Source organism: Corapipo altera, unplaced genomic scaffold (assembly GCF_003945725.1).
Source record: "Corapipo altera isolate COAL_440 unplaced genomic scaffold, ASM394572v1 0, whole genome shotgun sequence".
Classification (NCBI taxonomy): Eukaryota; Metazoa; Chordata; class Aves; order Passeriformes; family Pipridae; genus Corapipo; species Corapipo altera.
Window position 1 is genome coordinate 41,100,641 of NW_020884872.1, and position 13,861 is coordinate 41,114,501.

Here is a 13,861-nt window from a genome sequence, read left to right on the forward strand (position 1 = left end):
GAAGAAATTACACATCAGCTAAATTCTGTATCACCTTTATGCTTGGCTGATTATGCTATTTAACATTGTTTTCCACTATATATATAAACTATGTATTTTGGTTTTCAGCTGCCTGTGTCATCCTGATGGTGACAGCCTCTTTGTTGCCTCATTATTACAGCACAGAACAGAATAAAAGGCATCCTGTGTTACTTAAAAGAAGTGCACTCTCTTGTCATTGCACATGTATGTGATGAGGTTAAGGCATAAGAGATCCCTGTGTGTCCAAAAAAATCACATCCTCTCCAACTCGCCTCATATCATGTGTGCAGCTCTGCTAAATTACTCCAGATACTTTCTCTATTTTCACTGTACTTCAAACCAAGAGTACAGCTAACTGTAAACAACTCCTACTAGCTTTTGTTTATTTAAGAGTAATAGTGAAGAATAATAATGAGTTTGATAAAATACAGTGCATCTTAAACCCACAGTAATATCTGAGTAATAATATTTGAAGTCATAAAGTGCATTGTCTTTGGGAATTGTTAGGAAAGGAGCCCGTTGTAGAGGTGTGGCCAGATGTGGTGCCCTGACATCGTGCTAGACAACATTCACACATGTAGAGATGAGTTCTAGACATCTTTTAGTGTAAGGATCCAGTTTGTGTACAAAGAAGAGAGCAAAATTATATTATTTTTACAGTATCTGTTGGCTTTCTAAGTCTGAATATCATTTCTGTTATCTAGAAGGGCTGGCACAACTGAAAGAATCACTACCAAAAAAAATCAGCAAGAGTTAGATATCTAGGAGAACAAGTAGTGAGAGGCAAAACATTCAGACAAATATTGTGACTTAGTGACACTGAAAAAAAAAATATAAGAAAAAGAAGGAATAAAGAGTTATGAATGTCAGCAGATTGTAGCATTGAAACTGTGGCTTAATTATAATTCTGCAAATTCTGCATCAGTTAAAATTAAGAAGTGTGCAGTTCACAAGCTCTAAGGCTGTAGTCGTTCTTGGGCATTGTCATGCTAAAGGTTTTAGTCCTCAGAGTTTCAAATGCTGAGGTGATAAGTCCTTTAAAGAGTCCAGGTTTGGGATATGGCCTTCTTAAATATTATGCAGACAGACAGATAGACATTAAAATATAAATGTTTTACTCCTTTTCTAATGAAAAAGAACTATATGTGCTTTATTTAATATAGTGGCAGTGATTTGATTATGAAAATAGATTCCCTGCTGTCCTCTTTGCCTAAAACAGAGACGAGACAGGATGTTGAATTACTTAAAGAGCAGCACAGGTAAGTTCTTTCTGTCGTAATAATGCATTTACAGTACTTCCATATAGAAATTAGAATGTACTGATGACTACATGAGGTCTCTGGAAACTTGAGTAAGCATTCCAGTTTGGAAAGAAGTTATTGGTTCTGTGTTTGTATGAACAACCTGTTCATCTACCATAGCATAATGTGTTTTTACCTTTTTCTTAATAAATTAATTATTAATACCTAATGATTTTCCAACCTTATACTTTGCTGAAAAAGGAGTGATTACAATTGATGTGAATAGGAGTGGTTGATTCGGAGTTAGAAAACTTGGAGTCAATACACTTACTAAGATGTTAGAAGGAGTTTCACTGATTAGAACTAAAAGAAGTCTCCACTGATTTTTGTTAATGTGGAAAATAGCACAGCTTTTTATGTCTGTGGATCTTGATTACTGTTGCCAAGACTGATATACATGTGCTTATGCCTGGATAACAGTTTATGGCTTAGCAGTGTCATTCTTGACCACAGCTAATACAACTAGATTACATTAAAATGCAAATTAATAGGGCTCATTGGCAGCTAATTCCTTAAGGAAAAGCAAACCCCCTGTCATCAGCCAGCAGATGTAGACCTGGGAAGCTCATGTGTCTTCAGTGTCCTTACTTGTGTGCTGGCTCCTTGTGTTTGGAATCCTGCATTTAGAAAGTGAATATGCCTTATCACCTTTTGTTGCTATTGTTGATGAAGGAGACCTGAAGTACCAAGATGAGCATCTGTGAATCCTGTCCTCTCTGTAAGGGGATACTAACAGTAGCTGGTTTCAAATTAAGCTTAGCTGGGGCAAGCTTATTGGAGGGACAGGTACATTTTTTAAAAGGACATATGGTAACACAAGAAGTATGATCAAACTAAAGATTTTTGAAATGTTATTTTGGAATCCCTACTTGTTTTACTGGTAAAGGTGCTCCAGTGTGCTATGCTTGGTGAGCTGTCCCTGTTGTTGAAAATAGGAGTAAAATCAGTAGTAGCCTGTTTTAAGAGGCTAACACCTTTGTCAAAGTTAGTTACAGACTAGTAACAGTCAGTACTGTGTTGCTACCACACCTTTTGTGGAAAACAAATTCAAATAGTCCCTTTTGTGTATTTACAGCACATTGGGTTTTGTCTTTTTTAAAGTGAGGTTTACTAACATTTCCTGCCTGTCGGTCTAGAGTACTTTAAATAGCATCTCCCTGACTTAGTCTAATCAAGTTTATCAAACTAAATTATTTTCTGGAGTGCATAAAGCTAATCCATCCTGTCAAGTTTCACACTTCTCAGTTGCCATTTTTCCCACTGCTTGGTTCTTTTTCTTTTTTCTAAATTGTAGCACTGCCAGCACTTGTCTCATCTGATGGTTCTAGATCTTGGTGAAGGAAACTGTAGATGAGTATCAAAAAGGCCATATTTTTCCAAGTTTTACTATGGTTTATTCTATTAATTTTGTTGTGGGGAATGTATCTAATCAATAACCAGTATAGAACTATGTAGATCAATGCTAAATTTTTAATGTCTGTTCACATTTAGCTTCCCTAGCGATATCACAGAGAGCAATCATGATTATTGCTTGAAATGAGGGAAGTGTCTTCTTGAATAGTAAAATCTGAAGTGCTTCTGATATTACAAATTCATACCTAAAAATGCTAGTCATTTCCACAAATTCAGTTCATAGTTTTCATTTTTAATTAATATTTTTAATACTTTTTTAACAGCGTAGTAAAAGTCGACCCCCAACAAAATGAACCGTTCTATGATGTTATTGCTATTGTGGATCCATTGACAAGAGAAGCACAGAAGATGTCTCATTTATTGATTGTAAGATGGTGGTAATTTCTTTTAATTTACATATTTGTAGCTTAAGTTTTACTAAACTTGTTCTAATTTTCATGTACAGTATAATAAAAGGCTAAACAAAATTTAGGGTTTTTTTTCTTTTAAATATGTGTTTAGTCATTTTAATTCATATAAAAAAATTGGGGGTGACCTAATTCATCATTGTGAGTACTTTATTTGCAAGTAAAGTTCATATGCCCCATGCACGAGTCCTCTTAAAAGTGAGTCCATAAGTGCTCTTTATAGTCAATAGAAGGAAAGGAGGAGATTGTCTACATAATACAGAGGAATAGAATCTCCCATCTCAAAATTTTAAGAGGCATATGCTTCATTCTATTAAACCAGATCACCTTAGTTTTCCAAGGTACCCAGTTGAGGTGGTCTAAATCTGACCTGTATTATCATCATAAGAAGATTGGACTATAAACCTTTCAGCTCTTAGAGGGGTATTTCTCAGTTGATTAATGCTACTGAGTATTTCTAGATGGTCTTCCATTGTGTGTTGCTATTGATCTTCGAAAGAGAAATGGTCCTAAAAACATAGCTGCTAAAATAATTTTCTTTTTTCGCTTATTGCAGGATATCACTGCCTCAGGTTCCTTTATAGTTTCCCATAAAAATGCAAATTTTGTCTTTACTTTATGGTCTGCTACAGTTCTGAAGCCTGTAACTTGATTTTTGGTGCATCCCATTTTATCTTCTTTTTTCTTCAGTAATTATGCAAGTTTTGTAAATTCTTATATTGCTTTTTCCCCTCACATTTTCATACCCTTTTCTGTCAAAGGTTGAAGCATCCACTCTCTCTTCATATATAATAGTGAAGCAAAGTAAAATGTTTTAAAAGATTCATGAAAATTCTGATATTTCAGGACACTGAAATGCTAGCTTTTCTCTAGAATGAGATCTTTCATTTCACTATTCTCAGTTAAAATGAAAGCTTGTATTACCAAATGAAAATATTTGCATGTTGAAATTGACTGGAAACTCTCCATTTAGCCAGAAGTTCATATTAGGAGTATAAATCACGTTAAGAACCTTGGAGTTCAGACCAGAAGCCTTCATTCCTTCATTCCTGGCACAACAGTTTCCCTCATGCATGCCTGGGCAAATGACTCCCATGGTGAACCAAGCTGTTCACCTATCCCAGATCCTACTTGATTCACAGGAGCTCTAGTTTTATTCAAGAAGCCAGCCTTTAGGAGAGAATAATAAAATGCTGTTGAAAAGTAAACAGATCAGAACTATTTTAATGTAGATGACACTTTTTGATAATATTTTTTAAAAAATAAAAATAACCTGGAAATTCTATATTAAAAATATATATAATTATCGGGAAAGCCACCACATCCTGGTGTAGAGACAAAACAGGCATACATATACAGCAAGCCCCAAATTCAAAGTTCTTAAATGGATGCCTTTCTGATTATCTTACTGTACATATGGGTGACTTAAATACTGTAAACTTTAAGCACCTGAATGTATTTGTATTTAAAGGTTCTTCTTTTGAGTAACATAATTGGATTCATACCAAGTCTGTTGTTTTGGTAACCATTCATGGTGCAAAATTTTTGTAGTAGCTGCCATGACAAACACATGATTCTTGCCCAGTCTGCATTGAATATGTCCATGATTTTTTTTTTTTGCCCTGGTGAAACCAGGCTATTATATTACTTTCTGTGTCACTTTCTACAAAGAAATCTTTTGGTTTTGGGTTTTTTTTAAATATCAACAAAAAGTTACTCAGATTAAGTGGAATTGACATTGAGAAGGGTGTAAATAGGTATAGGTAAACTGTAATCTAAAATTTACTGCTTAGTCTGAGAATCTGGCAATTTAAGGATGGAGAGGCAAAGTATGAGTCAGATCATGAATGAGAGCTGAGTAAAGGCTTCTGTCTGTTTTTAAAATATATACTGGATTGTACCATAAGAACTGCTCTATGTCCTCTCCAGAGTGAGGCAGGTAGCACTCTCCATATAATGTGTGTTTTCCCTTTTTCAAAAGTTTTGTTACAGCCTTGAGCATCAAGTATTTCCAGATAAGGCACAGTCACTGTCTGTAGTAAATATTTAAATACCTACCATAACTTAACCATGATCGGACCACATAAGTTCCTAGAAGAAAATATGGAATGGCTAATTAGTTCTGAAGTTAGCAAGGTGATCTCTAAGGTGATGTGAAAAAAATTGAAATTCCTTCTGCTAAAATGGAGGACAAAATCGAAGAGTTGTGTTGTTTTTAACTCACGGTTCACCGAAAACAGCTGAAAAATTATTATACGTACTCTTAGGATCGTCTGCCATTTTTTTTTCTTGTTCCAGTAGGTGTCCAGTAATTTAAAAATGTGGAGAGAAAAATCAAACCTTTTCTTTTTTTCCTGTCAGTTATCTTTTGCCTTTTTTCCTATATTCATTCTATCCTCAGAGAGAAACTCTTATTCCGTCCCTGAAGTAAAAGGAGTCCTGGAAGGAGCCCTTTTGATAATATAGTCTGATTTCCTATATAACGTGGGTCATAGGACTTCTTTTTATCAATTAGTATTTGAAGTAGAAATAATTTCTTAATCAGTTCCTAATTTAAATATTATCAAGTAGTTGAGTGCAGATTGGAGCTCCTACTGAGCTTTTCCAGTGGGTAAGTAGCCTGACTTGGACTTGGCATTATGGATTTTTATTTAGATCCATGCTGTAAGCATTCATCTTCTCATTATTTTGCCAGTTCTGTTGAAGATTCTATTATAAGAGTTTGTTTTCAGTGTAGATGCATTGTATTATGGTGACTTCACAAACAATTCCATGTGATTGGTTGAATAACCATGGTTTAGTGAATTAATGTTCCTCAGATGAGTTGTGGTAACTTAAGTGTTTTGCAAAGTGACTACATATGCACAGTAGAACTTGCTCTTAAATAATTTTCAGACCTAGTAAACTGAAATAATTCAGCCACTTTTTACAGTATGAAATGCTCTGTGAACTAAATTTACATGCTCTTCTTTGAATTTTCTGATTTAAAGTAAACAGACTGAACTCTTCATGTATCCTATAAAAGAGGCTTTCCGATCTTATAACCATTTTCATGTGTTGGCTTTAATGTCCTGGCTTTTGGTGTCCTCATAAGACCTAAATAACAGAACTAAATTCAGTATTCCGGAAGCTGAATTGTTGAAAAACACAGAAATAATGCATTATTGTCTTATTTGTCATTTCCTATTTAAATTCCTTTGAAATGTTAATTAAGAATGGCATTATTCTTTTTGTTACTGTACTAAATGTCATGGTCAGCTGATGAATTAGGATGATACCTCAGCCTTTTGCAGGATCGTTTCATTCTACACACGACAACCTATCAATGCAGATTGCTGAAGTATCATTCCTGCTAATGGGATGAGGGGTTTGTGTTGTTTGAAGGTGAAGTCCAATACATTTATATCATGATTTTTATTCTGAATGATAGATATTTGAGTCACTTGGACCTCTATTTTAATGGTCTTAAACTTTCATCATGTAATACTTTCCCTTCTTATGCTTCCAGTGCTGTTGGGTTCCCGTTTCTTGCTTCTTCACTTGTTCCCTAGCCTTTATTTTTTGTTCACTAGTTTTCCAGTGATGGTATTCAGGTGACACAAAGGAATGAGGAACTAGGAATAGAACAGGTCCCTAGGGCCATATAAAGTTACAGCACTGTAGTAAAGAATGTGTGTAAGCCATGGGTTGAACTGAGGAAAGAAAAAATACAGTTATAATAAAAGAGAAATTTAACAGTGACCATTGTCTTACTTTGTTCCCAATTTATTTCCGCTTATAATTTTCGATTTTAGCCCCAGTGGTATTAATATTCTAACTTAGGTTTTATGTCTTATTGACTATTCTAATAATATCCATAAATGTAGACACAGATGCTTTATACTTTCAGATAAGCACTTTGTATCAGAAAGCACAGAAATTAAGATAACTTGATAAAGGTTTTTTTGGGTGCTTTAAATAAATTAATAACATTGTTAGCTTTAAACAAAACATATTGCTCATTAAATTAAGAAAAAGCTATTGTCCTAATATTATGGTTCCTATGTAAAATCATCCATAACATTAGTATTTTGGAAATAAACAGATGAAGAAACTAAAAAAAAAAAAGTAGAAATTATTAACTTACTGAAATTTTTTGAAGTTGATTGAATGGTTTAATACATTGTTAATGTATTGTTGACTTGTAAAATTATTAAGTAACTAAATATTAAAATAATTCTCTGTATTCGGCAATTTTCTGTATACAACTATTTTAATAAGAATGAAAGTAATCATTTCAAGACAAGTTATTGAGTAAAAGGTATGTATTGTACTTAGAGAACTTCAAGTGTTTTAAAATATTCTAGAAAACACAATGTAAGAAAGGTGATAATATAATTTACTCAAGTATTGGAAAATGGGGACAACTGCTCTTCAAAAAACAGCATCACTAGGAGAAAACATTAACATTTTGACTATCAAGAATAGCATGTGCTAAATCATGCAGTTTTAGAAAAGGTCATATCTTTATTTGGAATATCTGACAACATCCTTTAATAGACAGATATATTTAGAACATTAAAAAATCTGAGATTTCTACTGAAACTTGAGAAATTACAGGATGTCGCAAGGATGACTTTGGCTTATTTTCAAGGTTTGGTGATTACCAAGAACCATTTCTTAAAGAGATTTTTTTTCTGTAGGTACTCAGGGACGTGATCAATATGAAGCTCAGGTTGTTTTTGAATTGCAAATCTAAGCTGTCAGAACTGCCATTGAAGAGGTAAGTAGTTTCTAGCTTTTCTTCTATGATCTTGCTCAGTTTGGGAAAATAGCCTTAACAGTGTATGTTCTCTTAAAAAAAAAACTGCAAAGGGGAATTTGAATCCCCTGAGGAAGGGACTTTCACAAAGATGCCCCTGCATTTCGTGATATGCCTGTGGTGAAGCGAGTTTTGTCCCTGCTGGCAGCCCACAGGTGAGGCCTTCGCTTGGAGTCGAAGGAGAGCCAAGAGGGGTGAAAGGAGACCCCCTTGTGTCATGGTAGACCCTCGTTTGGAGACGACGGGCCAAGGGACTTGGAGACCCCCTTGTGTGTATTGAAAAGAGATCCAGCTACAACAATCCAGTTACAGCTGCTCCATAGAGACAGAGAGACCTGCTGCTTTAGAGGCATTGCTGCTCTGAAGAAGGGATCTGTCCTTCTTCCCTCCTGGACTTTTATTTGGAGGGGAGAAGAGATTTGATCCATTGTAAATACTTATGTCATGGTAGAGACAGCTAAGATTGTATATAATGTATTGTAGTATTTATTTGTACAGTCATTGTAATATATTCCTTTTCCCCCCACTTTGAGTCTAGTGTGATTGTCTGGAAAACACATCTTACACTAGGTTGAGATGTAGGAGGGGGTTTAGACTAGGGAATTGGATTTTGGAGCTCTCGCACCATGACAACACTGAAATGAATTCCCCAGAGAGGATTCCTTTCCCTCTAGGAGAAATGTTTAAGCACAGCCATCTCTTTGGCAGATATTTTACCTCTAATTTTAATATCTTTATTACTAATTCCCTATGAGAGAGGTAGGTGGTAGTGCCTGCCCTTTAGCCAGTGGGCTGGAGAATTAATCACTTGCCCATAAAACAGAAGTCCTTAGTTCCTCTTTGGTTTGAGAGGAATTACTCACATCTCTTAGACTGCAAGAGTGTCTGAATCATCAGTCCTCTGAGTATCTTGTGTGAACATTGTGATGATTGCTTTTAAAGCTGGGCACTTTACAGGTGTTAATGCCTGGCTCTTCTCTTGTGCTTGGGAGAACTTTCAGCTGTGGAATAAATGGGGTAAAGAGCTGGAGAGGAATAGAGAGACCACTGCCTTTCCTCTGTTCTGTCTTTGCTAGTGTCAGGAGCAGTTCTAAAAGACTCTTTTCTTTTAATAGAGATTAGTCCCTCTGCTTAGTTCAGTGATACAGATTCTGAGAATAGGAGGCTGTTCACAGTCAAGATGTTCAGATGCACCTCTTGGCTATTCACCTTCACAGCCCTTAGAATGTTAGTGGAAAATAGGCACTCCCACAGCAAAAAATTATCAAAAGCAAATAGATGTGTTCATCTACCAGCCCGTTTGAGTTCCTGTTGGTATTGTCTGATGGTATTCCAAAAGCATAGGGAACTACTGTGCTTCTAAACTTCATTAATTTGGTAAACATTCCCTATATTTTAAAGTATTTTAGAAGAAATTAATGTTTGTAACTTTTTGCTTTAGTACAAATATTTTTTCTAACACTTCTTTTTCAACAGCTTCTATCGCTTTGTTCTGGAACCAGAATTAAGTTATGGGATTAACAAACACCTTCCTTCTGAACCTGTGGCAAAATTCCTAGAATTGCCAGAATCGCCTCTTTTGACTCTAAACATGATCACTCCAGAAAGTTGGTTGGTTGAAGCAGTAAACAGTTCCTGTGATCTCGATAACATTCATTTACAGGAGGTAAGTAATAGTTTGTAAACACTATAAAACTTGTGTTGGACCTTCTACTTCAAGAGGGAAATGGAAATACTGTGAGACTTTTTTTCTGTGTGTCTGTTCTCCAGAAATATTTTCTTTGGTAGTTGATTATTTAGTCAGTATTTTACCATTTCTATTGTCATGGTCTTTCCTTCATTTTCTCTTACTTAAAAAAAGAAAAAGATAAGCCTTAAAAGAAAGCAATGAAACAGAAAAAAATCAGAATGCGGAGTACAAGTCAAGGCAATTTACCTGCTATGTTAAGCTTTATGTTTACAAAAATAAGTAAAGCAATTAAAGGATTCTTTATGGTAGCTTCCTAGTTGTTTTTTATTTTTATATATATTTTTGGTAGTATTAGGATTAACCTAGGTAAATCTTCAAATAAACCTGAATATATGACTGTTCTTTAATGTAGGTTAAAATGTATTTCACTCTCATTTAGTTCACAGTTCTTTTAATTATTTTTTAATTATGTTTTAATCCCTTATCTTCAAAGTCACTAGATTTGTTTTGGTCAGCAAGCTTATGCAAAATATTGAGGATGTTTGACTGACCAGAGCTGTGTATTTGGAAGGTGTATTGTGAAAATAAAAGTTGGGATTTACCTTACCAAAGCAGAGATACCTCAACTTCCTCAACAGTCAGTGGAGAGAAGGTACCTCCAGACAGTGATCCTTCCTCTTAATCTTGGATACCTGTTTTATAATTGAGTGAAGTTCCTTCTGGAAGGACCTTTCTGGGGTTTTTTGACTCTTGAATTCAGTTGGGGTAAATCCCATACAACATGTTTGCCACTGTAATATGTTGCTTTTTCTGACACGGTTAAATGACGTAATGTAATGATGAAATGTTCCTTCCATAGGTAAAAGGGGCAGTTATAGCAGAATATGAACTGGAATATATATTGCTTGAAGGGCATTGCTTTGATGTGACAACTGGACAACCTCCTCGAGGGTTACAGTTCACTTTGGGCACAAAGAATAATCCTGTCATGGTTGATACTATTGTGATGGCCAACCTCGTAAGTGTTAAGTACATGAATAGTCATTACAATTGCACACTCCGTGAGAATTCTTTATGAACATCTTGTTCTTTAAATCCATTTCTCTGTGTTGCAAGCTTAGTAATGCTAAAAGTAACAGGCACATCCTGGAGTTGAGACCATCTTTAATTTGCTGAACTTTCCTCCTGCTCCTCTTCTGCTCCTAGTATAGGTTTGGCTATGGCCTGATTTTAGGCTCTAACCTGAAGTGCCTAAACTGGGAGCCTAATTACCTTTAGTAGATGGTAGGAGGTAGTTATATTGAGATGGAGATTCCACTCACAAATGTAAGGTATGAGTCACATTCTGGTTAAAATAACCGGTTTTGTTACACAATGATCCAGGCAAAAGAAGGCTCCCTTCAGGTAAGCACTTAGAGCCTGTATGGGACATATCCACACTTCAGAATTCCTCTCATCATGCAAAGTAGTTATTTTTTGGTTTGGCAGTCTGTAGAGCAGAAGACCCTGTGATTTCTGAAATGAAAGATTTGTTTCCTATTGGCTGAGGTAATTTGATAGGGAAGGATTTTGATGAGTAAGACCTCTTACCTATCTACTGTTCTCTGTTCTTTGTAAATACTATATCACAAGGAATAAAATTATTAATAAACTATGAATCTTTGATTTTTTACACACTGAATACGGTTTCAGCAGTAGATGATATTTGGCATGATGAAACTTTTAATGATTCCTCACATTTCAAAGCTTGCTCCACCTGACTTTCACACAGTGATAACTATTTGCAGTGTTCCTAAAATGGAAAGTAGCTGAGTTGACACAGAAATTTGTTCAGGACAAAAATTTTAAGTTTCAAAGAAGGTTTTCAGTTTAGGGTCCATTCAGTAATTTATTTCTTTACTGCTCACTTACTTGCTGTCCTTGGTGGATTTTTTGTATACAAGTCAAATTCAGTTAGAAATGAATGGAGCACTGAAAAACATTATTATGGACATGCAGGAAAGGTGACAGTTGGTTGCATCACTGACACATTACTTTTTGGGCTAGTATAAATGTTGGATAATTGATTTCTGTGTATGTAGATGGTTGAGTCTGAAATGCAGACAGAAGAAGTGCCTGTCTTTTTTTCATAGGGATATTTTCAACTGAAAGCAAATCCAGGCGCTTGGACACTGAGGTTGCGTAAAGGAAGATCTGAAGAGATTTATCAGGTTTTCTCGTAAGTATTAATCCATCATTTAGAAACACACTCATAAATGAATCTGAAAGTGCAACATATTTGGAAAAGATCTGACAGTACTGAAGGAAAATGAGCAAAAATAGCATTACAAAAAAGAACAAGATGCAAATGATGGTTTGAAGTTTGTAAGAGATACCTTATTTCCTTATAGTGTAAGTTGTTATTTGATGGCTTCATGTGTTTTTTTTGAAGGCGTTTGAATATATTAATGCATAATAAGCCTAAACTGCTTAGCTGGGCTTGGTGCTAGCAAGGTCTCTTACTATACAGTTACACAGTTACCAGACCCTTGCTCTGTTAGTTCCATGCATGGTTAACATTATCATACAACTGTTCACACCAAATTCTGTAGAAATGTCACTCATGGTTTTGTTGATTAATATTTTGACATTCCCAACATATTGAATATGTAATTACAAGAATATGTCAAGTGGATCGTTGCTAGCACTCCAGCAGTGTCTTTGTCAGCTGGAGGAAGTACCACAAATTTCCCTCTCATCATTTTTTTTCAGTCCTGAGGGTGCCTTTGAATGTAGACTTATTGATAGGAGGCATCTTTTTTTTATATAGGATCATTATATTCATTTCCAGACTTTTTTTCTTCAATTAATTCTGAGTGTTTCTTAGTTGTCTAAGTCATCTAAGAATCATTGTGGTTTACACCTTCACCTTAAAATGTAGAAACACCCTTCAGTTCGAGACCCTGGCTGCATGTTGACTGCACCACATTTCCCTCTCTTGGGAGAAACCTCTGTATATGGAAAGAAAGTTGTACTCCTGTAGCTGACATAAGTTGGCATTTCTATGGCTTCTGAATCTGTAATTTCCATGGTTGATTTTCATATAAAGGAAGATATGCTAGCCGTCATTCCAACTATTCCTTGAAAGAATCATCTTTTTCTCATGTTTTATGTAACAGCACAGATCTGTAGCATATGAGGGCTTCCTCTTGAAGCTTTAGATCAAATCCCTTCTAGAGGAGCAGTATTGTTTTATTTTATTTCAACTTCAGTTCTTCATTCTTTTTTTTCTTTTTTCCCCCTTATCTCTGTTCTCCTTCAGTGTAATTCTGTGACCTGAAACAAGCCTATGTCCTATGAAATATTTTTTATTGGAACTCAGGAGTACATAGTTCCATATGTTGTTATTCATCAACTACTATTAAAAAAATTAAAAAATTTGATTAACCTCTTTATGGTTATGAATATTTAGTTAATACATCAATTTCAGTGTTACAGGGAGAAATCGTAATGGAATGTTAGGTTCCTTCTATTTGTTTACAATTTTCAATTTTTTTTTTTCTCCCAGAAACCACTCACAGTCTGTTGGAAAAGCAGAAAAGCATAGTCATTACCCTAAGAAGTTCACTTAATCTCCACCCACTGTGGCTATATCATTTGTCTAATTTAGCATTCAATTCTTAAGATATAAAAAGTGATTTATATAAGATGACATGGTTAAAAGAATAATGCAGTGAGGTGTAATTAGAAAATTAAACAAAATGAAACAAAACCATTTTACATTTTAGGCTGCATTAAAGGAAACTTAAATCATTTGCTGTTTTGTAAGATTACTGATTTTCCCTAAGAAGAAATACAAATGGGCTTAATTGAGCTCAGCTAAGTCAGGAAAACTAATACTTGATTAGGAATCTAAACAGTAGCATTTATTTCATTTAATTATTACATGCCATGTAATAATTACATGCTTAGGGTACAACTGCAAAAGTATGTTTGGGAAGCTGTACCAGGATCTTTGGTATTTCTTTTACAGGTATCAGTATTATTAGTATGAAATTGCTGTCAGAACTCAGGCAACTATTTGATAGGATGGAATTTTGCCAAGAGGTATTGCAGTATATTTTCCATCCTTATATATTAGTAATGTCCTCTCCTGTTGAAATGTGAGATGATCTGTTTTCTTTGAGGCACAGGCCCGTACATTATAATAGCAGCTTTAGGAGAAATACAGGAATTTGAAGTTACAGCA

General features: G+C 35.0%; 1 protein-coding gene across 4 annotated transcripts in view; it reads left to right on the top strand.

Annotated features, from left to right (window-relative positions):
* The window catches only part of UGGT2 (UDP-glucose glycoprotein glucosyltransferase 2), an 86,248-nt gene that overhangs the window by 55,907 nt on the left and 16,480 nt on the right, over positions 1 to 13,861 (top strand). For all 4 annotated transcript variants that reach the window (XR_003527962.1, XM_027645275.1, XM_027645286.1 and 1 more), the window contains 6 exons: positions 1,185 to 1,280; positions 2,999 to 3,101; positions 7,825 to 7,904; positions 9,420 to 9,609; positions 10,493 to 10,651; positions 11,766 to 11,851. Coding sequence is in view for 3 of the 4 variants with exons in the window: in XM_027645275.1 (XP_027501076.1) it covers positions 1,185 to 1,280; positions 2,999 to 3,101; positions 7,825 to 7,904; positions 9,420 to 9,609; positions 10,493 to 10,651; positions 11,766 to 11,851 (714 nt within the window). In the remaining variant the exon portion in view is untranslated. The remainder of the gene's footprint in view (positions 1 to 1,184; positions 1,281 to 2,998; positions 3,102 to 7,824; positions 7,905 to 9,419; positions 9,610 to 10,492; positions 10,652 to 11,765; positions 11,852 to 13,861) is intronic.